Genomic DNA, 21,674 nt, shown 5'->3' with positions numbered 1-21,674 from the left:
TAGGTCATAAAATAGCTGATATGATTTTAACACATTATTTTTTGGCAAATATGACCTATTTAGATGGTCATAACATCATACTGCATTCTGATTGGTCCATTGACGTCTCACGCGGATCGTGCATCATACGCCGTCGGATGCTGGCAGATCCAACGGCAGTCCTCAACCCTTCCACACCAACCCCGAAACCCTAGCTGGTCATTTTCCGTCCACCCCCCCCCCCCCGTCTCCTTTCTTTCCCACATCCATCAATCGATCCTCCTTTCTCCTCGCTGTCTCGCCCGATGTAGAGAGAGAGAGCGAGAGCTCGCCTCCTTCCTTCCAGATCGCCACCGCCACCTACCTCTAGCGGAGCTCGCCACCGTCCATGGCCTCCCCCACGCCCTACTCCTCTCACCCCTCCCCTTCCCCCACCCATAATTTGGCCATAATTCTTCCTCCCCCAGCCCCGACCACCCCCCTTCCGCCACCCCCGCCCGCTCTGCCTAATCCACCGCTGCCCCCGACGCCATGGCGGACGCCGACAGCAGCAGCAACCCGCTGCTCGCCGACTTCGACTTCCCGCCCTTCGACTGCGTCGAGCCCGCGCAACTCTCTGTCTCTTCCATTCCCCTCCTGATTCACGCCCATCCCACGGCGCCGCCGCCGCCGCCCACCACCCCCACCCCGGCGACCTCCCCACCGGCGATTCCCTACATCCATCGCCTGCACCTTCTCTCCCAGTCTCAGATCGACCCGGCGGCCAGGACCCACCCGAAGTGACGGAGGTCGGCTGCGTCGCCCCGCCACCGCCTCCTTCCTTTCTCCCTCAGGGCGCTCGAAGATCCCGTGCTCGCTGCGCCTCCTCTGCCCCGACCTTCTCCAAGCCATCCATGGAGCTCCATCATCAAGGTGTTTGATTCGTTTCGATTTCGATTTGCTTCTGCTTTTGTTTGTTGCTCAGTTCTGTACTGTTGGTGATGCCATGGTCCTCCCTTTCCATTGCTACAGGAGAAGAAGAAAAAACCCTAGCTAGGCCTGGAGGATGTATTGGATTGGAGAACCACCCGAGCAGGGAGGGAGGAAGCAAGGAAGGTCACCATGGACCTCGCCCAACTCCCACCCATCTTCCTGCCTGCAGCTGCAGGTAACCCCCTCCCTCTCCCTGCCTTGTCAGACCTGAAGATGCAGTGTTTGAGATATTCAGTGAACTGTGTGGATTCAGACAGGAACGCTTCAGTTAACTGTGTAGATCATGTACTGTATTGTTAATCACCAATTATTGTTTCCTTTCACTGCGTCGTGCCGGTTACTACTACTGTTCCTACATAATCACAAGCGTGGATGGATGATTATCTCAGATCAGATGTTGCTAGATTACTTTCTTAGATCGCTTTGTCGCCAAGCCACACATATCACCTAGTTAGATAGAATCCGCTACGCTAGGGTGATGAATGAACGAACAAACAATAATAGGAACATGGGCACCAGGTTTTAGAGGGCTTGTGATTTTGTGGTTGCAGCAAGCCCGCCTTGTACGCCCGATGAGTTATCCTGTGTATTTTGTCTTGCTAGACGAGTTATCCAGCAATACTAGTGCATAGTAGAAAATTATCATACATCCTGGCTGTAACCTGCTTTTGTGCTTGTGACTTTGGCCCGCATGATTTTGCGGGGATTTGGTACCAGACTAGAGGTGGAGGCTGACGATTTCTTGCTGTTTCAGTCAAGTGCTTGATAGATATCTGTCTCAATCCACAAGAAAACCCATTAGACCTGTATATGTCATTTGATTTAGATCACTAAATTTCATACATGGATTGCTGAGGTTTTTTGATCTTGCAGGTCGCGGTGACCACCAAGAAGACACCCAACTTCCGCATCCCGAACTACCCGAGCCTGACGTCGCAGCTGCTGTGTCAAGTCCACAACATCACCATGCATGTAGGTGTACTTGGTTCATCTTCAGGTTCAGGTGTAGGGGTTAGTGGCCTTAAGCATTAACCATTTAATCCTGATGAATGCTGCTTGTTTTACACATACCACTTCCTTCTGTTTATCCTCATTATGTGATTCAATTCCAAAAGGCAGCATGTTGCATGTTGATACATGTATGCCTTTGTGTGAGAGAACATTATGATAGTGATTCCATCGGTTCCTGGTCAGAAGTTTTGACTGTGAGGTCTTGATGCTATGCTACATGAGTGAATGTGGATTTTTGGCTGTGATTATGTGATATTAATGATATGCCTTTTGAGTGAATTGTGTTTTCAGACTGCAATTATGTGCTGTTGGTAAAGTGTTTTCTGAGTGAACTAAGAACGTTAGAAGGATATGATGTGGTTGTATCAGTTTCAGCATGATGATTCTCATCAACTTGCACCTGGTCATAGTCCAGTAAATGCATGACAGTGTTTTGTTCAATTATATTATATAAGATTGACTTGTGTATTATAAATTGTCATGGTCAACTAGGTGTGTACAGCTGCATGCCAATATCTCATAAGAGTGACTAGTGTAGTATGAATTGACAGTGTGATCTAAGTATCATGTGTGTAATTGTGTATGCTTATATGATGTCTGGCACATTTCTTGTACCTACAATATAAATTTGTGAGCATAGCTTCTGTTGTCAATGCAGAAAACTGTTCCTTGTAATGTACATACTCATATTGCATCATATCAGATTGGGCATTGCTCTATTGCTCTATTCACGCCATTATACATGTGTAAAATTGTTCGATTAACTTCATTATCTTTAATAATTGATTATTCACTTCCGGTTTGTAGTAACTTAAACTTGGCGGCAAACTGGTTAAATACTTGGTTGTGATCACGTTTGTGGTTGGTGTGCGAGCAAGCAAAATCAGAAGTGATCCCAACTGATGATACTATTTTTGCGTTTACTAGAATTGTCCATGGACATTTAATCTGTTTTGTGTATAGTATGTAAAATAGCAGAGTACACCGATTACCATTCTGTCTGCTGACATACACTTCCAAAGACCTTTTAGCGTAGAGTTCATATAGTTACACAGTGCTTTTTAGCTTAGATATCATACAGTTATGCAGTGCTCCCTACACTGTCTGTTTACTATATATATCATTCATGTATTCTTGGATAGTACTGACTACATACCAGGGCGAATTAACCACAATTTGCCACAATTTGCAGTTACTGAAACATAACCTTGCTGGTTACCAGTGCAATAATAAACTTGCAAGTGTCAATGTACTGATGCAAACAATGATTGTTTACTTATGACTAATCTGTTTTCCATCTCATTTATAGGGGTTCCGAAAATGCCCGACTCCAACGGCAACGGCATGCACCACAAGAAGGATGATGGCCTCTTCACCTACTCCGGCCCCGTCCTCCCCGACGCCTGGTCGTGGCCCTGTGCACGGCGGACGCGGCTTGGTCGCTTCCTCCGGGAACCCTATCCCGTCGATCTTGGTGCGGCGGTGAGCACATCCACCAGATCTGCCGGCGGGCATCAAGGCCGTGGCTTGGACCTTGCCGCCCTCTACCAAGGAAGGAGTGAGCTCGCGCAGATGGCGGTGGCCGTGCTCCACCAGCTGTTTTGTGGTTCCTGCAATCAGGGGAGTTCCTCTCAAGACAGTGCCCTCCCCCTTCTGCTTCTTCTACTACCTACTGTTGCTGCTGTTGCTGATTGGTCTATGCACGGTGGGTAATCCATCAATGTTTATTTGCTACTGCCTGAGCTCTATTTCTGTGCATGCGAGCATGCTGTGTGTGCAGTGTGGATGCTTGGTCCTTGTGGGGATCGTCTAATAGACGAAGTTCCTCTATGTTAATATAACGAGAATGGAATAGTGCATTCCGGTTGAACATGTGTTCTAGATTTTTTTGCTGGTAAACATGTGGTCTAGATGATTCTACCTTGTTGTTTCTGATCTTACATTTGGTTTATCTATGCTGCATTGCAAATTTGCAATGATGTTTGTTGCCCAAGAACCTAGCGAATTAGAGGCCTGAGATTTCAATAGTCTGGAGGATAAACTAATGAATTCAGATTTGAGTGAGAAATCTATTCTGGTTTCAAATAGATAGGTTTATTTTTTAACTATGCATAGATTTGTAACAATGAGCATAGGTGGTTATAGGTTGCTATGATGATGAATATAAATATCATGAAGTGCTCATGCATGGCGGTATACCTGATACCATTGTTTTCACTGTTTTATCAACATGCCTTTGCTGAATCTTCCATTCATACGTGTAAACTATACATTGTAGCTACTGAGTACTTTTTATCGACATATTACCTAATTGTGTACCTAAATATGACCAAGGTACGGTGGATACAACATGATGCTTCTGCTGCCATAACTTGTTTTCTTGCCTACCATCCAGGTACAATGGGAGCAAGCTCATCCTCCTCAATCCCTAGCTATTGCACGACTGCCGGGGTGCATACAGCATCTCGACCTCTTATTGTAGTAGCTGGTATGCTTGATGCGTGTATCTCTGTCTCCTTACAGTTTTGCTCGAACCATAAATCCTGATGCATGATGATTATAGTCTGATTTGTTAGATCTGTTCTGTTGGTGCTTAAAATTTGACATGCCTGGATTTTGAATGAATGAATGAATGAACTCGTTATTATAGTTCTTTTCATTTCTATGATCAATTTAGTTAAGAGTTGCACATGTCAGTATACTATATGCCAAAAAAATCCTAGCTAGTGAGAACATTTGTCACTCCATGAACATATACTGGTTAGTGTTAGTCATACTATTTATCCACATGGCATTTGCTGTCAATTTTTGCTTATAAGTTATTGGATTCCTCATTGGCTATTGTTTGATGTTATGTACACATTCTTATTCTTATATTTTCATTCTTATTCTTTGCACAGGTGAAGTGCGAATCAAAGTCTGAAGCTGTGAAGTATATCAACAAACAGTAGCATATTATGTGTTGTAATTGTAGGCAGTAGTAGGCATATCCGGCTTGTAGTATACTGTAATGATTGTAATAGACCAATGTAGTGTTGTTTTGGATGACTTTCGTTTGCTCTCTAGTCTGATAATTATTGTGTATGTGATTTGAATACCTGTGAAATGATATAATGGTTGTTTGGCAAAGTTCGAAATTTTTGATGTGTGGGACCAATTTTGGGATAAGCATGACAAGTGGGACCAATCTGTGGTGGGACCAGCTGCAAAATAAAATGGTTGAAAATAGAAAATCAATAGACTAGCAAAAAGGCCATGCCCTAGAAAATAAAAAGGCCAAATTGTTGGGCCAGGCCCATGTAGCTAGAGTAAATTAACATAACAAATATACAGTAAAAAGGCCGAATTGTTGGGCTCGGCCCATGTAAAACACCCAATTGGACCGGGCCGATTCTAATTTTTGACCTTCTCAATTGGTCGCAATTTTGCCACGTCGGATCCGACGTGGCTTGGGCAGACAGCCAGCGACCAAAATAGAAGGTCATATAATCCATGACCTATTGTTTTGGTCGTGGCCTTCCACGACCTTCTCACAAAGAAGGTCGTTAATTTCAGTTTACGACCGCCAGCTTTTGACCTTCTGTTTTTGGTCAAAAGAAGGTCGCAAATGAAAATCAATGACCTTTCAGTGACCAATAGTGAGGGTCGCAAGTTGACATATTTCTTGTAGTGCCACTTTGTGAACTTGTCGATTGCAACGTACAAGTACTCAAAGCCCCCGACGGCGCGGGGGAAAGGGCCCAGTATGTCGAGCCCCCAGACCGAGAATGGCCAGGAGAGAGGGATTGTTTGAAGGGCTTGAGCTGGTTGATGAAGCTTCTTTGAATGGAACTGACACGCTTCACACTTGGTTACTAGTGCCGTCGCATCCTGGAGGGCGGTGGGCCAGAAGAAACCTTGCCGGAACGCCTTCCCGGCAAGGGCCCTCGACCCTATGTGAGAGCCACATATGCCTCCATGTATCTCCACCAACAGCGCCAGTCCTTCCTCCCGGGGGATGCACTTCAATTTCACGCCATTTGGCCTTCTCCTGTACAGGGCGTCATCGACGGAGTGGTACAGGGCGGACCGACGGGCTACTTTTTCCGCTTCTTCCTGCTCCTCAGGAAGCTCCCCTGTTTGGAGGGATTGGACGGTATGTTGCACCCATGCCGGAGCTTGGGGCTCGACGGCAAGGGCCAAAGGCATTTCTTCCGCCATGGGAGCAGCTGTCTCTACGGCCAGGGCTTGACGCCCTGCCGGAGGCAGTTGCTCTTGGGCAGGCTCAACGTTCGCGGCAGCATCCTTGCCGGCGGCCCCAGGGGGCTCGGTAGGAAAGTACTTGCCGGGACCTGACTTCCTCCGCTTGTTCTGCCCTGCTGATGGTTCGACGGATGGTTGAGTTAACCGGAGAAAAAGGTACCTGGTTCTACAGGTAGCTTGAATGCGGCACGCTTTGAATGGTAACCGGCGATGTCGTTCTCCGCTTGGATACCGTCAAAGCGTTCCTCCAGCTTCCACACCTCATCTACGTAAGCTTCCATCAATGGGCTCTGATAATCCTTGTTGACCTGTCTGACAATGAGCTGCGAGTCACCCCTGACGATGAGCTTCTTAACCCCGAGGTCTGCCGCGATCCTGAGACCGGCAAGCAATCCCTCGTACTCAGCAGTGTTGTTGGTGGACATCTCCCTGGGGAAGTGCATCTGGATCACGTACTTGAGGTGCTCTCCGGTGGGTGCGACGAGCAGCACACCGGCACCGGCGCCTTGCAGCGAGAAAGCCCCATCGAAGTACATGATCCAGTCGCGGTCTGCTTCCTTGCCGGGGAGAGTGGTCTCCTGGATTTCTTCGTCAGGCGTCGAGGTCCATTCTGCAATGAACTCTGCCAAGACTCTGCTCTGAATTGTCGAGGTACTTTCAAACTTTAAACCAAAGCTTGACAACTCCAAGGCCCATTCCACAATCCTTCCAGTCGCATCTGGGTTGTGCAGTATCCGTTGCAATGGGAGGCGGGTGACGACAGTGATCTCGTGGGCTTGGAAGTAATGACGCAGCTTCCACGAGGCCATAAGGAGGCCGAAGAGCAATTTCTGCACACCGGAGTACCTCGATCTAGCTCCCTGAAAGAGGGAGCTGACAAAGTAAACCGGGTGCTGCATCATCTTCTTCTTTTGCACCACCTCACTTGACTGCGCGGGCACTGCCTGTTGGGGATCGTTGCAGAATTTTAAAATTTTCTACGCATCACCAAGATCCATCTATGGAGTATACTAGCAATGAGGGGAAAGGAGTGCATCTACATACCCTTGTAGATCGCGAGCGGAAGCGTTCAAGTGAACGGGGTTGATGGAGTCGTACTCGTCGTGATCCAAATCACCGATGACCGAGCGCCGAACGGACGGAACCTCCGCGTTCAACACACGTACGGAGCAGCGACGTCTCATCCTTCTTGATCCAGCAAGGGGGAAGGAGAGGTTGATGGAGATCCAGCAGCACGACGGCGTGGTGGTGGAAGTAGCGGGGATCCCGGCAGGGCTTCGCCAAGCGCAAGCGGGAGGGAGAGGTGTTGCAGGGGGAGAGGGAGGCGCCAGGGGCTGGTGTGTTGCTGCCCTCCCCCCCCCACTATTTATAGGGGTCCTGGGGGGTGTCGGCCACCCTGGAGATCCCATCTGAGGGGGGGCGGCGGCCAAGGGGGTGGCTTGCCCCCCAAGGCAAGTGGGGCGCCCCCCACCCCTAGGGTTTCCAACCCTAGGCGTAGGGGGAGGCCCAAGGGGGGCACCCCAGCCCACTAAGGGCTGGTTCCCTTCCCACTTCAGCCCATGGGGCCCTCCGGGATAGGTGGCCCCACCCGGTGGACCCCCGGGACCCTTCTGGTGGTCCCGGTACAATACCGATAACCACCGAAACTTTCCCGGTGGCCGAAACTGGACTTCCTATATATAATTCTTCACCTCGGGACCATTCCGGAACTCCTCGTGATGTCCGGGATCTCATCCGGGACTCCGAACAACTTTCGGGTTTCCGCATACTAATATCTCTACAACCCTAGCGTCACCGAACCTTAAGTGTGTAGACCCTACGGGTTCGGGAGACATGCAGACATGACCGAGACGCCTCTCCGGTCAATAACCAACAGCGGGATCTGGATACCCATGTTGTCTCCCACATATTCCATGATGATCTCATCAGATGAACCACGATGTCGAGGATTCAATCAATCCCGTATACAATTCCCTTTGTCATCGGTACGTTACTTGCCCGAGATTCGATCGTCGGTATCCCAATACCTTGTTCAATCTCGTTACCGGCAAGTCACTTTACCCGTACCGTAATGCATGATCCCGTGGCTAACTCCTTAGTCACATTGAGCTCATTATGATGATGCATTACCGAGTGGGCCCAGAGATACCTCTCCGTCATACGGAGTGACAAATCCCAGTCTCGATCCGTGCCAACCCAACAGACACTTTCGGAGATACCCGTAGTGCATCTTTATAGTCACCCAGTTACGTTGTGACGTTTGGTACACCCAAAGCACTCCTACGGTATCCGGGAGTTGCACGATCTCATGGTCTAAGGAAATGATACTTGACATTGGAAAAGCTCTAGCAAACGAACTACACGATCTTTTGTGCTATGCTTAGGATTGGGTCTTGTCCATCACATCATTCTCCTAATGATGTGATCCCGTTATCAATGACATCCAATGTCCATAGTCAGGAAACCATGACTATCTGTTGATCAATGAGCTAGTCAACTAGAGGCTCACTAGGGACATGTTGTGGTCTATGTATTCACACATGTATTACGATTTCCGGATAACACAATTATAGCATGAACAATAGACAATTATCATGAACAAGGAAATATAATAATAACCATTTATTATTGCCTCTAGGGCATATTTCCAACACTGCCTCGGCGGCATCAGACTCTGTCGGGGGCCTCGCATTGCCGGCACCAGGCCTTGCCGGGGGAATTTTGGGCTTGCCATCCGCTGGTTCTGCCGCCGTCACTGCCTCCTCGTTGACCTCCCTCTTCGGCTGGCTCCTCCCCGGATTGACCCCTTGAAACGTGCCCGTTTCCTCGAGGTCTCCATCAGGGATTTGCAATCTTTTGATCACGACCGGTGGGATCAGGTTCAGGCCGGCCCCACCGTCAACCAACATCTTGTTCACCCTGAGGTTGCGTATCGTTGGTGAGACCAACAATGGCAAACACCCGACCGCGGTAGTGCGGTCAAGGTGGTCCTCGGTGTCAAAGATGAGGGGCGTGCTGGACCACTTCAGCAGCTTCTGAGCGTCGAACGACGGCTCCGCTGTTGTAATCTCACGCGCCCACTGCTTGAGCTGGCGGTGAGAGGTATGCAGCGAGCCGCCGCCATCGACGCACATGGCCTCTGTAGCCTTCTGGAACCCTTTCCCACCAGACTCGTCGTCCTCGTCGTGGTCATCGTCTTCTTGTTTCTTGTCACGGCCCCGGGCGTGCCTCTCTTGCTGGTTGTCCTTGCCGGGGCGGCCCCCTTGGCCGCCACGCTTCTTGCCGGATCCCTCGGCACCGTCCTGGTCCTTCTCCTTGTCCCGCCTCTCGTACTCAGCCTTTTGCTTCTCAGCAAGCAGCTCGACTTGCCGGAAGTTCTGGAGGTTGTGGCCCTTGGTGCGATGGATCTTGCAGTATTGCTTGCCGGAGCTCCTTGGCTTGTCGGTAGCCGCCAAGGCCCGGCAGGCGGCGCACTCGGCAATCTCCTTGTTAGGAGCGCCTGCCTTGACCTTCTTGCCGGCACCGGTGTCGTCAGATCCCTCAACGGCAAGCACGGCCTTGCCCTTGCGTTTCCTGTTGCGACGCCGGCCCTTCTTCGTCGGGGTAGCGGCGTCCTCATCGGTAGAGCCGGTTTCCGCGCCGGCGTCTTCGCCGGGGTACTTCCTTCCCTCTTCAGCCCAGGCGCATCTATCGGCCAGAACGTAGAGCTCGGCCACATCCTTAACCTTGGTCAACGCAAGCTCCTCGCGCATCTTGCGATTGCGCACGTTCTGGTGGAACGCGCTAATCACAGCGGCGGGATGAACGTCGGGGATGTTGTACTGCACCCGGCTGATTCACTGGATGTACTTGCGCAGGGTCTCCCCTTCCTTCTGGGGAATGATATGCAGATCACTAGCCTGGCCATGAGCTTGGTGGCCTCCTGTGAAGGCGCCAACGAACTCATGGCACAGATCCGACCAAGAAGAAATGGAATCCACCGCCAAGTGCATCAACCAAGACATCACATTGGGCTTGAGCGCTAGTGGGAAATAGTTGGCAAGCACCTTGTCGTAGCGAGCCCCTACAGCCTGCATCGCGATGGTGTAGATGCTGAGGAACTCGGACGGATGGGTCCTGCCAGTGTACTTCTCGCCGACGTCGGGCTTGAACGTGCGGTGGGACGGCCACTAGAACTGCCGCAGCTCACGGGTAAAGGCCGGGCAGCCCACCTCGTAAGGTAGGCCACCGGAGCCCCCCGGTGTCGGGTGGTCCACAGCGGGTCTCGCCCGCTTGTCCGACTAGCGGCGCGTTTCGCGCCGGCGCTCGACGGTGGTTCGAGCGTCTTCGTGAGCTCGTTCCCGAAGGACCTGGCGCTGGTCGCGGAGGGTCCGCGGGTCGGACGACGCTATGGAGATGTTATCACAAGCGTCGTCACGACGGGCCGACGCCCGTGGTGGCTGGCGAGGAGGAGGAGAGTGCATCGTGGCCGCAACTCCCCCGGTCCTCCCAGCGCCAGCATGCGGTGGCTCGATGGAGCGCCGACCCAAGGGTCCCGCCGGTCGCGGATCGTCTTTCTTGGCGACGGCGATGAGGCTCCGGATGGTGGCCCTCCACTCGTCAAGCTTCTCTACAGCAGGAGGGAAGTCGAGGAGCAGCTGCGCGCGCGCCAAAGCTTCTGCCGGCGTGGGCGGCGGCGACATCTGCGTGGATCGCGGCGCGCTTAGACTTCTAACTACATTAGAAGGAGCTCCGTTACGACCCAGCGGCTGCGTGCCATTTTCGCCAGTGCTTCGGCGGGCGTGCTGAACCCCTTCATCCTGCGGACGACACACGGGGCTCTTCCCCCGGCGGTGCCCAGGGTCACCAACGCGGTGACGCTGCTCGACGCGCATACCATGGGAAGAGCGCGCAGTGGTCGCTGGTGTGGGCGTCCTGGAGGTTGCCGCGCCGCCCGGAGGTGGCATAACGACACCCCTGGAGGGCCCCGCGCCGCCTGCGGGGGGCCCAGCTCCGTCTTTGGATCCGGCGACGTGTAGCCGGTCGTCTGGTGCGCGAACGATGCCGCTTGCCAGGCTCTGACTACCAGGGCGATGCTGGTGCTCGCGGACCGCGGCCCGGGTCCTGTCTGCGACCGGTCCACTGCCCGCCCGCACCGGCACGGGCCGTTCGGCTCCCAACGAGCCGACCGCCGTGGCCGTCTTCTTCTTAGGAGCCATGGCGACGAAGAACTGCTAGGCTAACTACTAGACCAGATTCTCACAATTGCGCCCCCTACCTGGCGCGCCAAAGATGTCGGTGTGGAACGACACCTATGGGATCACAAGAATCCCTACTACGGTTGCCGGGGCGCGGGGTTGCGAGAAGAGCAGGGCTAGTAGACAACACAAGGATCGTTTACCCAGGTTCGGGGCGCGAGGATGCGTAAAACCCTAGTCCTGCTTTGGTGGGTGTATTTCAGAGAGTTCTTGAGCTCTCGAACTAGCTGTGGTCAGTGCGTGGTTCGAAAGAGCCGAATCCTTCTCCAGTATGCCATGGGCCTCCTTTTATAGTCGGAAGGGGCTGCCACAGTGGCACACATGAGGTGGAAAGGCGTACAGTGCTCTGAGCTTATCGCTCGTATTACAGGACAAGACGCATTTAATGTGTAGCTTAGGTGTCCCCCTGCTTTATCGGGCACGGGGGCGAGGCCCGTCCCGTCCGTCGCCGCTCCTCCTTGTTTCGACACGCGCCTTGGCCAGCGATGCGTGCGGCGCCATGTAGGCAGGCAGGCAGCTGAGGTGGCGCGGTGGTGGAGCCTTCACGAAGATCTGCATGCCGCCACGCAGGCGCTCGATGAGTTGGCCTGGGGGCTGCATGTTGCCACGCAGATGCCCGCCCAGCTGGTTGGGCTGGCAGCTGCATGTGAACGGCGGTGGAAGCTTGGTTGGCGCGAGCCTGGCAGTGGCCCTGCTGGCGTTCTTGGTAAGGGCCTTGTCGGGTGGCCCGGCAAGGGTCTTGCCGTGGCGCGCTGTCGTCCCCGGTAAGGGCCTTGCCGGGGGTCTGGTGGCCTTCCTCGGCAAGGATCTTGCCGAGGATCGTCGTCTTCTAATCCTCAACTGATCTTGAATATGTCTTCACAAAGATCTGCATGCCACCACAGAGGTGCCTTCCCGAGCCCTGGCCCCACATGGATGATGGCGTTGGGGACCGTGGGCTCAAGGGTGGCTTGCTCTGTTGGTGTTGGTTGGGCTGTCCCGGCAAGGATCTTGCCGGGGCTACTGAGGCTGCCTCGGCAAGGGTCTTGCCGGGGGAACCCGCTTCGTCCCTCTGCTCTTTGTGGTCTTGGCCTTGGCGTTGCTCTTATTATCTTGGGCTTTGGTCTTACCTTGGCTCACCTCCCCTGTTCTGCTTGGCGTGACCGTAGGCGTGGCTCTGACTACCCGTGCACAGGTATAGGGGTACAAAAACGCACCCCTCTTTTTGTACACCGACACAGACTCTGCCGGGGGCCTTGCCTTGCCGGCACTAGGCCCTGCCGGGGGGAGCTCTGGCTCGTCATCCACCAGTCTTGCCGTTACCACTGCCTCTTCATATACCTCCCTCTATGCCACTAGCGCGGTGCTGACCACTTGATTCGTTGCCGCTAGATACAGCAGCAATGGCTCTGGTGGCTTAGGCACAAGTAGTATCGGTGTAGAGGAGAGGTATTTCTTCAAATCCTGTAGCGCTGCTTCGGCCTCTGGGGTCCATTCCATTGGGCCCGCCTTTTTCAAGATTTTGGAAAAGGGAAGGGCACGCTCAGCAGACTTGGAGATGAATCTGCTCATGGCAACAACGCAGCCAGTGAGCCGACGCACATCCTTGATCCGTTTGGGCGCCTCGATCTGCTCAATAGCCTTGATCTTGTTTGGGTTTGCTTCGATCCCACGCTGTGACACAAAGAACCCGAGAAGTTTGCTGGACGGAACACCGAAGACACACTTCTCAGGGTTCAACTTGAGGTTGATCTTGCGCAGATTTGCAAACTTATCTTCTAAGTCTTGTACAAGTGTTGCCCTGTCCTTGGTTTTGACCACTATCTCATCCATATAAGTTTCCATATTTCTATGTAGCTGGGGCTCAAAACCAATTTGGACTGCTCTTGCAAACGTCGAGCTAGCACTCTTCAACCCGAAAGGCATTTGCAAAAAGCAATATGTACCACATGGGGTGATGAATGATGTATTTTCTTCATCTTCTCTCGTCATGAAGATCTGGTGGTATCCTGAGTACGCGTCGAGGAACGATAACAAGTCACACCCGGCTGTGGAGTCAACAATCTGGTCAATGCGCGGCAACGAGAAAGGGTCCTTTGGACAGGCCTTATTGATATCTGTGTAATCAATACACGGCCTCCACTTCCCATTTGCCTTGCGCACCACCACCTGATTGGCCAACCACGTCGGATGGAGTACTCCTCTCACCAAGCCTGCCGCTTCCAACTTCCTAATCTCCTCTGTGTTGAATTTCTGTCTCTCCAAAGCTTGCTTCCTGACCTTCTGCTTAACGGGTCGCGCATGAGGATAGACAACAAGATGGTGCTCAATCACCTCCCTGGGAACGCTGGGGATGTCGGATGCTTGCCATGCAAACACATCGACATTCGCCCGCAGGAAGGTGACGAGCGCGCTTTCCTATTTGCTGTCAAGGGAGGAGCTTATGGTGAAAGCCCCTCCCATGCCATCCTCCTTGACGGACACCTTCTTGGTCTCTGGTGGTGCAGCCCTGGATTTCTTGCTCTTGCCGGTGGAGCTCTCTGGCACGTCCTCGACGGGAGCACAACACTCCGAAGAGGTGCGCTTGCCGGAGTGGGTGCGAGAGGTCTTGCCGGTCTTCTTCCCTCCCGGAGCTTCAGCGGCAGGAGCAAGTGCCTTGGCGGCAGTCACCGCCACTGCTTCCCGGTAGAGTTGGTCGGCGCAGATCAGCGCGTCCTTCTTGTCGGAGGGGACGGTGATGATGGTCATCGGCCCAGGCATCTTCAGCGTGTTGTAGGTGTAATGCGACGCCGCCATGAACTTGGCTAGTGCCGGGCGGCCGAGGATCCCGTTGTAGGGCAAGGGGATCTCGGCTACATCAAAGACAATCCTCTCCGTCCTGTAGTTCAACTCGCCTCCAAACGTCACAGGCAGCGTGACCTTACCCTTCGGCTGACTCCTTCCCGGGTTGACCCCTTGAAACGTGCCCATTTCCTTGAGGTCTCCATCAAGAATCTGCAGCCTTTTGATCACAACGGGCGAGATCAAGTTCAGACCGGCCCCACCATCAACTAGCATCTTTGTCACCTTGAGGTTGCGTATCGTTGGCGAAACCAACAACGGCAAACACCTGACCGCAGTTGTGCGATCAGGGTGGTCCTCGGTGTCAAAGATGATAGGCGTGCTGGACCACTTCAGCGGCTTCTGAGCGTCGAATGATGGCTCTGCTGCTGTGATCTCACGCGCCCACTGCTTGAGCTGGCGGTGAGAGGTATGCAGTGAGGCGCCACCATGGACGCACATGGCCTCCGTAGCTTTCTGGAACTCATGCTCGCCGGACTCATCGTCCTCGTCATGATCATCGTCTTCCTGCTTCTTGTCGCGGCCCCGAGCGGGCCTCTCTTGCTGGTTATCCTTGCCGCGGCGGCCTCCTTGGCCGCCACGCTTCTTACCGGATCCTTCGGCACCATCCTGACCCTTCTCCTTGCCCCGCCTCTCATACTCGGCTTTTTGCTTTTCAGCAAGCAGCTCAACTTGTCGGCAGTTTTGGAGGTTGTGGCCCTTGGTGCGGTGGATCTTGCAATACTGCTTGTCGGAGCCTCCTGGCTTGTCGGCTGCCGCCAAGGCCCGGCAAGCGGCGCACCCAGCAATCTCCTTGCCGAGGTCGTCTGCCTTGGCCTTCTTGGCAGCGCCGGTGTCGTCGGATCCCTCGACGGCAAGCACCGTCTTGCCCTTGCGCTTCCTGTTGCGACGCCGACCCTTCTTCGTCGAGGCGGCGGTGTCTTCGTCTGTAGAGTCGGTTTCTGCGTCGGCGTCCTCGCCGGGGTACTTCCTTCCCTCTTCAGCCCAAGCGCATCTATTGGCCAGAACATAAAGTTCCGCCACATCCTTGACCTTGTTCATCGCCAGCTCTTCACGCATCTTGCGGTTGCGCACATTCTGATGAAATGCGCTGATCACGGCGGCGGGATGAACATCTGGGATGTTGTACTGCACCCGGCTGAACCTCTGTATGTACTTGCGCACGGTTTCACCTTCCTTCTGGGGGATGATATGCAAATCGCTTGCCTAGCCATGAGCTTGGTGGCCTCCGGTGAAGGCGCCAACGAACTCATGGTACAAATCCGACCAAGAAGAAATGGAATCCGCCGGCAAGTGCATCAACCACGACATAACATTGGGTTTAAGCGCCAACGGGAAGTAATTGGCAAGCACCTTGTCGTCGCGAGCTCCAGCGGCTTGCATCGCGATGGTGTAGATGCTGAGGAACTCTGATGGGTGGGTCTTGCCGTTGTACTTCTCGCCAACGTCGGGCTTGAACATGCGGTGGGAGGGCCACTGGAACGGCCGCAGCTCACAGGTAAAAGCTGGGCAACCCACCTCGTAGGGTAGGCCGCCAGAGCCTCCCGGTGCTGGGTGGTCCGTAGTGGGCCCCGCCCGCCTATCTGAGTGGTGACGTGCGTCGTGCTGGCGCTCGATGGTGGTTCGAGCGTCTTCATGGGCTCGCTCCCGAAGAACTTGGCGCTGATCGCGGCGAGTCCGTGGGTCGGACGACGGTATGGAGATGTTATCACAAGCGTCATCACGACGGACCGGCACCCACGGCGACGGACGTGGGGGAGGAGAGTGCACCGTGGTCGCAGCACCTCCGGTCCTTCCACCACTAGCATGCGGTGGCTCGATGGAGCGCCGGCCTGAGGGCCCCGCTGGTTGCGGCTCGTCTCTGTTGGCAACGCCAACGAGGCTCCGGATGGTGGCTCTCCACTCGTCGAGCTTCTCCGCAGCAGGAGGAAAGTCGAGGAGCAACTGCACGCGCCAAAGCTTCGGCCGGCGTGGGTGGCGGTGAAAGTTGCGTGGGCCGTGACGCGCTCCGACTTCTAACCACGTTAGAAGGAGCTGTATCACGGCCTACCGGCTGTGCACCATTTTCGCCAGCGTCTCGGCGTGCATGCTGGCCTTCTACGTCTTGTAGATGAAGCGCAGGACTCTTCCCCCAACGGTGCCCAGGGTCACCAGCGTGGTGACGCTGCTCATCGCGCACAGCCTGGGAGGAGCGCATCGTGGGCGCCGGCGTAGGCGTCTTGGAAGTCGCCGGGCCGCCCGTAGGTGCCACGACACCGCCCCTGGAGGGCCCCGCGCCGCCTGCGGGGGGCCCGGCTCCGTCTTTGGATTTGGCGGCGTGCGGCCCGTCATCTCGCGCATGAACGACGCCGCTCGCCCGGCTTTGACTGCCAGAGCGATGCGGGTGTTCACGGGCCGCGCCTCGGCTTCCGTCCGCGACCGCCCCGCCACTCGCCCGCACTGATATGGGCCATTCGGCTCCCGACGAACCGATCGCCGTGATCGTCTTCTTCTTGGGAGCCATGGCGATGAAGAACCGCTAGACTAACTGCTAGACCGGATTTTCATAACTGCGCTCCCCTACCTGGCGCGCCAAAGATGTCGGGGAAACGACACCTATGGAATCACGGGGATCCGTTCTACGGTTGGCGGGCGCGGAGTTGTGCAAAGAGCAGGTCTGGCGGTCAGCACAAGGATCGTTACCCAGGTTCGGGCCGCAAAGATGCGTAATACCCTAGTCCTACTTTGGTGTATGTATTTGAATGTTCTTGAGCTCTTGAGCTAGCTACGGTGTGTGTGTTGCTCAAAAGACCGAATCCTTCTCCTGGACGCCTCGGGCCTCCTTTTATAGACAAAAGGGGTCGCCACAGTGGCACACAGGAGGTGGAAAGGTGTACAGCGCGCAAGCTTATCGCTTGTCATTATGGGACAAGACGCATTAAATGCGCTCCCTTAGGTGTCCCGTTGCTTTACTGGGGATGGCAACGAGGCCCGTCCTGTCCGTCGCCGCTCCGCCTCGCTCCGACGCGCGTCCAGGCCAACGACGCGCGCAACGCCATGTAGGATGGCAGGCTGCTGAGATGGCGCGGTGGTAGGGTCTTCACGAAGATCTGCATGCCACCACGCAGGTGCTTGCTGAGCTAGTCTGGAAGCTACATGTTGCCACGCAAGCGCCTGCCCAGCTGGTCGGGCTGGCAGCTGCATGGGAACGGCGGTGGAGTCTTGGTAGACGCGGGCCTGGCGGTGGCCCCGTAGGTGTCTTCGGCAAGGGCCTTGCCGGGGCATCGTGGTCGTCCCCGACAAGGGTCTTGCCGGGGGTCTCGTGGATTTCCTCGGCAAGGATCTTGCCGAGGATCGTCGTCTTCTGGTCCTCATCTGATCTCGTGTATTTATGATCTTGACAAAGATCTGCATGCCACCGCAGAGGTGCCTCCCGAGCCTTGGCTCCAATGTGGTTGTTGGCGACGTTGGAACCCTTGGGCTCAAGGGTGGCTCGCTCTGCTGGCGTCGGGCAAGTTGCCCCGGCAAGGCTCTTGCCGGGGCAGCGGAGGCCGTCCCGGCAAGGGTCTTGCCGAGGGAGTCCACCTCGCCCTCTTGCTCTTTGTGTTTCTTGGTCTTGGCGTTGCTCTGGTCGTCTTGTGCATCCGGCTTCCCTCCTTTGCCCTACTTAGTGTGGCTGTGGGTGCGGCTCTGACTGCCCGTGCACAAGTAAAGGGGTCAAAAGGAGTGCCCCTACTTTTGTACACCGACAGGGGTCTTCTTCCCCATTGAACCTTATCCCTTTAGCTCATGTTCTTCCTCCATAGTTGACCTTCTTCAAGCTTGCTATCTCTCAATCCCTCCATGAATTCTTGCTAGTTTTTGGGGGAAAAGAGAGAGGAGATCTAGATCCACATTTCCACCAATCACTTTTTCCTCTATGTGTGGGGAACCCCTTGGATCTAGATCTTGGAGTTCTTGGTGTTCTCCTTCTTGTTCTTCCTCTCATATTCCTCCATAGCTTTTGTTGCTTTGGTGGGATTTGAGAGTGAAGGACTTGGGCACTCCGTGTGCCCTTGCCATTGCATTTGGTGCATCGGTTTGAATTCTCCACGGTGATACGTGGAAGCTACAAGTTGAGAAGCTTATTACTCTTGGGTTCTTGGTACCCTAGAGCTTGTTCCTCTTGGGTGCTTGGGCGTCCTGGACGGTTGGTGGTGTTCGGAGCTCAATCATTATGGTGTAAAGCTCCGGGCAAGCGTCGGGGTCTCCAATTAGGTTGTGGAGATCGCCCCGAGCAATTTGAAGGGTTTCGGTGACCGCCCCCAAGGGTTGCCAAAGTGTACGGGTTCGGTGACCGCCCCCAAGGGTTGCCATTTGTACGGGTTCGGTGACTGCCCTCAAGGGTCCTTTAGTGGAATCACGGCATCTTGCATTGTGCGAGGGTGTGAGGAGATTATGGTGGCCCTAGTGGCTTCTTGGGGAGCATTGTGCCTCCACACCGCTCCAAACGGAGATTAGCATCCGCAAGGGTGTGAACTTCGGGATACATCATCGTCTCCGTGTGCCTCGGTTATCTCTTACCTGAGCCCTTTACTTATGCACTTTACTTTGTGATAGCCATATTGTTCCTTGTCATATATCTTGCTATCACATAGTTGTTTATCTTGCTTAGCATAAGTTGTTGGTGCACATAGGTGAGCCTAGTCGTTTTAGGTTTTGTGCTTGACAAATTAACTGCTAGGTTTATTCCGCATTTGTTCAAGCCTAAACCGTAATTATTTTAAAACGCCTATTCACCCCCCCCCCCCCCCCCCCCCCACCCCTCTCTAGGCGACATCCTCGAGCGCAAAATGGAGCAGCAAAGCTTGCAAGCTACAGCTCATCAAGAGCGCATACGATGAGGTGGGATGCCCAGTTTACTGCCACGAACTAGCTTGTGATTTTGGGTTTGCTGACCCTTTTGACCTCATGTACCATGACAGTGCATAAATTATCTTTGTAAGTTAATTGGTAGCTCTTCGACAAGACAGCTAGATTTTGTGTTGTTGGACCTGGCAGCAGCTAAAAAACCTACTCCCTCTGTAAACTAATATAAGAGCGTTTAGATCATTTAAGTAGTTATCTAAACACTTTTATATTAGTTTACGGAGGGAGTATTTGGCAAGCTGTGGAATGCTTGTTTGTGCCAAGTAAAGTTGTATGTGGGATGCTATGTTGTGGTACTCTATTAGGCAACTGGTCTGTTCTTTCTGGTTTGCCCAACTGCTGCAGGTTCACCATGTTTTGCAGTTGTTGCTGTTAGCATGATTTATTTAGCTATATATGCTACTTCAATCTCAGTCTGGTAGACTCTTTTACCAAAATATGGCCGCCATCACCCCTAACTGGGAGGATCCTGTTAGCTAGTGTGTTGTTTCTGGTCTGTCCAACTGCAATTTCACTATGTTGTGCACTTGTCTTGAGCATCAATGCATTTGCTATGCATTCGGTTGGTCTCAGCTGAACAGAGTCTTTTGTACCAAATTATGGCCGCCTGCAATGCAACTAGGAGGAGGTCCCTGCCCGACGACAGCAAGCACGCATTGTCGCCAATCGCCATGACACCTGTGATGGGTGTTGTTGCCCCGGCGAGCTTCCATGTGCAAAGAGGCCGCTGGAGTTTTGGCTGTTGTGCTCTATGCAGGCATCGGCGCGCCTGATCCACCTGCCTTGAGCAGTTGATGTATAGATTGTGTTAACTATGTTGCAATTCCGCCATCATTACCGTTCATTATAGCTGACAGTCATCATCATGTTTGCACCTGCTTCGATTACAGTGACTGACTGTTCATAGCTAACAGTCGTTTCGATCACTCGGCTGCGGTGTCGGCATCAATCCTAGTCGACACCAAGCGATAATCCACAGACTAGTGTGAGGAAAGAGTTTGAAGCCCTGAGAGTGTTGTTGTTAATTGGCTTGATCTATTGTTGTTTGTTGTCTGAAGCACTTGATCAATCACAACACTCAACGGAATACAGCCAGAAGAGCAGGACCTGAACACAGCCATTGATCAATCCAACCCACGTGACATAAATCAAGTGAAACTTTGTAAGATCCAACCCAGGGGACTGTGGAATGTTTAGCCGTGGATTCGCAGCGCGACCTCCTGAGCCGGCCACCACCGCCGCCGTCACCAACAGCCCCAATGCGCGCCTCACGGCACTTGTATGAATTGTCTAAAACAACTGCGTAACCAACCTGAATTTTGTTGAGAATGTCTATGAAGTTCATTGAAAAGAAAATTACATGTTTCTGGAACCCATCCAAACATGGCTGAATTTATTTCTAAGACCTGTAAAAAATGACTGAAAATTGTATAAACATGTTTGAAATCCTAGATATTGTGTGTATTCATGAGAATTGATGTGAATGCATATTTCTGAAAACAGTTGCACAAATCAGTATGAATTCTGTTGAAATATTTCTGAAGTTGAAAGGAGTAGATGTTTCTGGAACCAATCGAAACATGGTTCAACTTACTTGTGAGACTTTTTAAAAATGACTGAAATCTGTATAACACATGCTAGAAATTCCTAGATACTTTCTGTGTATTCGTGCATGGGAATTTTTGTGAACGTGTTTCTCTTATATGATTAAAACTATAAGCTTTCAGTGACTTAAGAAATTGAAATGTTTGCTGTGAAATCACTGAAAGCTTATATGATTAATTTCTGAAGAAGAGTATGAAGTTCAAACCAAACATTATAACTAAGTTATCTAATAATTATTTGTGAAGTCTATGTGAGAAAAAGTATTGGAATGGAACTGAAATAAGATCTCCACATGGATGGAAGCAAGAAATGGCAATAGTAGTAAGCACAAGGTCATGATCGGGATGCCAGAGGCAAGCTGGACAGATTCAGCTGGCCTACGAAAATAATGAACCAGAACAAATTAAATCAACTCATGTATATCTAACTCCTCATTAAATCGAATTGAATCGGATCGATGTGCTGTGAAGTACATTTGATTGAGTGCACTTGCTACCTTCATTTTTGCAGTTTGGTCTGTGCTACTTTAAGAGTAGTGCTAATCTGTAATCCATGTGTTCCACACACAGTGTGCTCAGGACATAAGAGCAAAATGACATATCTATTTTTCGAAACAACCAATGACCTGGTCACGTGACCTAAAAAGACGAAGCCCCTCTCATCCCTCTGTAACAAGAGAGGTAGGCAAACCTGAGTCGTTTTGGTACTCAACAGGTGAAGATATGGCTCTTGTTTTGTGAAGCGTTCCCATATCTCTGTGCAACTGCAGCAATCAGTAATAATCCTCTGTCCCAAATTATAAGACGTTTTTGGAAGGCGAAACTAAAGATTCCTGTTCCTAAAGAGACGGAGGCAGTAAGACTTAACAAAAGAAGAAACATGTACTCCGTCTCTATAGGTAAAGTCTGTGAAAATACAAAC

The 21,674-nt window shown here is 52.5% G+C and overlaps 1 protein-coding gene across 2 annotated transcripts; it reads left to right on the top strand.

The window, feature by feature from the left end:
- Window positions 1–241: 241 nt before the first annotated feature.
- On the top strand, window positions 242–5,033 carry LOC109732845 (uncharacterized). Of its 2 annotated transcripts, none has more exons than XM_020292048.4 (6): window positions 242–891; window positions 991–1,126; window positions 1,825–1,923; window positions 3,272–3,667; window positions 4,358–4,450; window positions 4,863–5,033. In XM_020292048.4, the coding sequence occupies exons 2-6, from the start codon at window positions 1,081–1,083 to the stop codon at window positions 4,883–4,885; spliced, it is 657 nt and encodes a 218-aa protein (XP_020147637.2). In that variant the 5' UTR covers window positions 242–891; window positions 991–1,080; the 3' UTR covers window positions 4,886–5,033. The 2 variants fall into 2 exon arrangements, with proteins under 2 accessions (XP_020147637.2, XP_020147636.2); XM_020292047.4 differs by having other exon boundaries at window positions 272–891; window positions 1,825–1,962.
- The last annotated feature ends 16,641 nt before the right edge of the window (window positions 5,034–21,674 follow it).

The sequence above is a fragment of the Aegilops tauschii genome, chromosome 3 (genome assembly GCF_002575655.3).
Source record: "Aegilops tauschii subsp. strangulata cultivar AL8/78 chromosome 3, Aet v6.0, whole genome shotgun sequence".
NCBI lineage: Eukaryota > Viridiplantae > Streptophyta > Magnoliopsida > Poales > Poaceae > Aegilops > Aegilops tauschii.
Note: the sequence above shows the minus strand (reverse complement) of the source record. Positions and strands in the feature narration are given on the sequence as shown.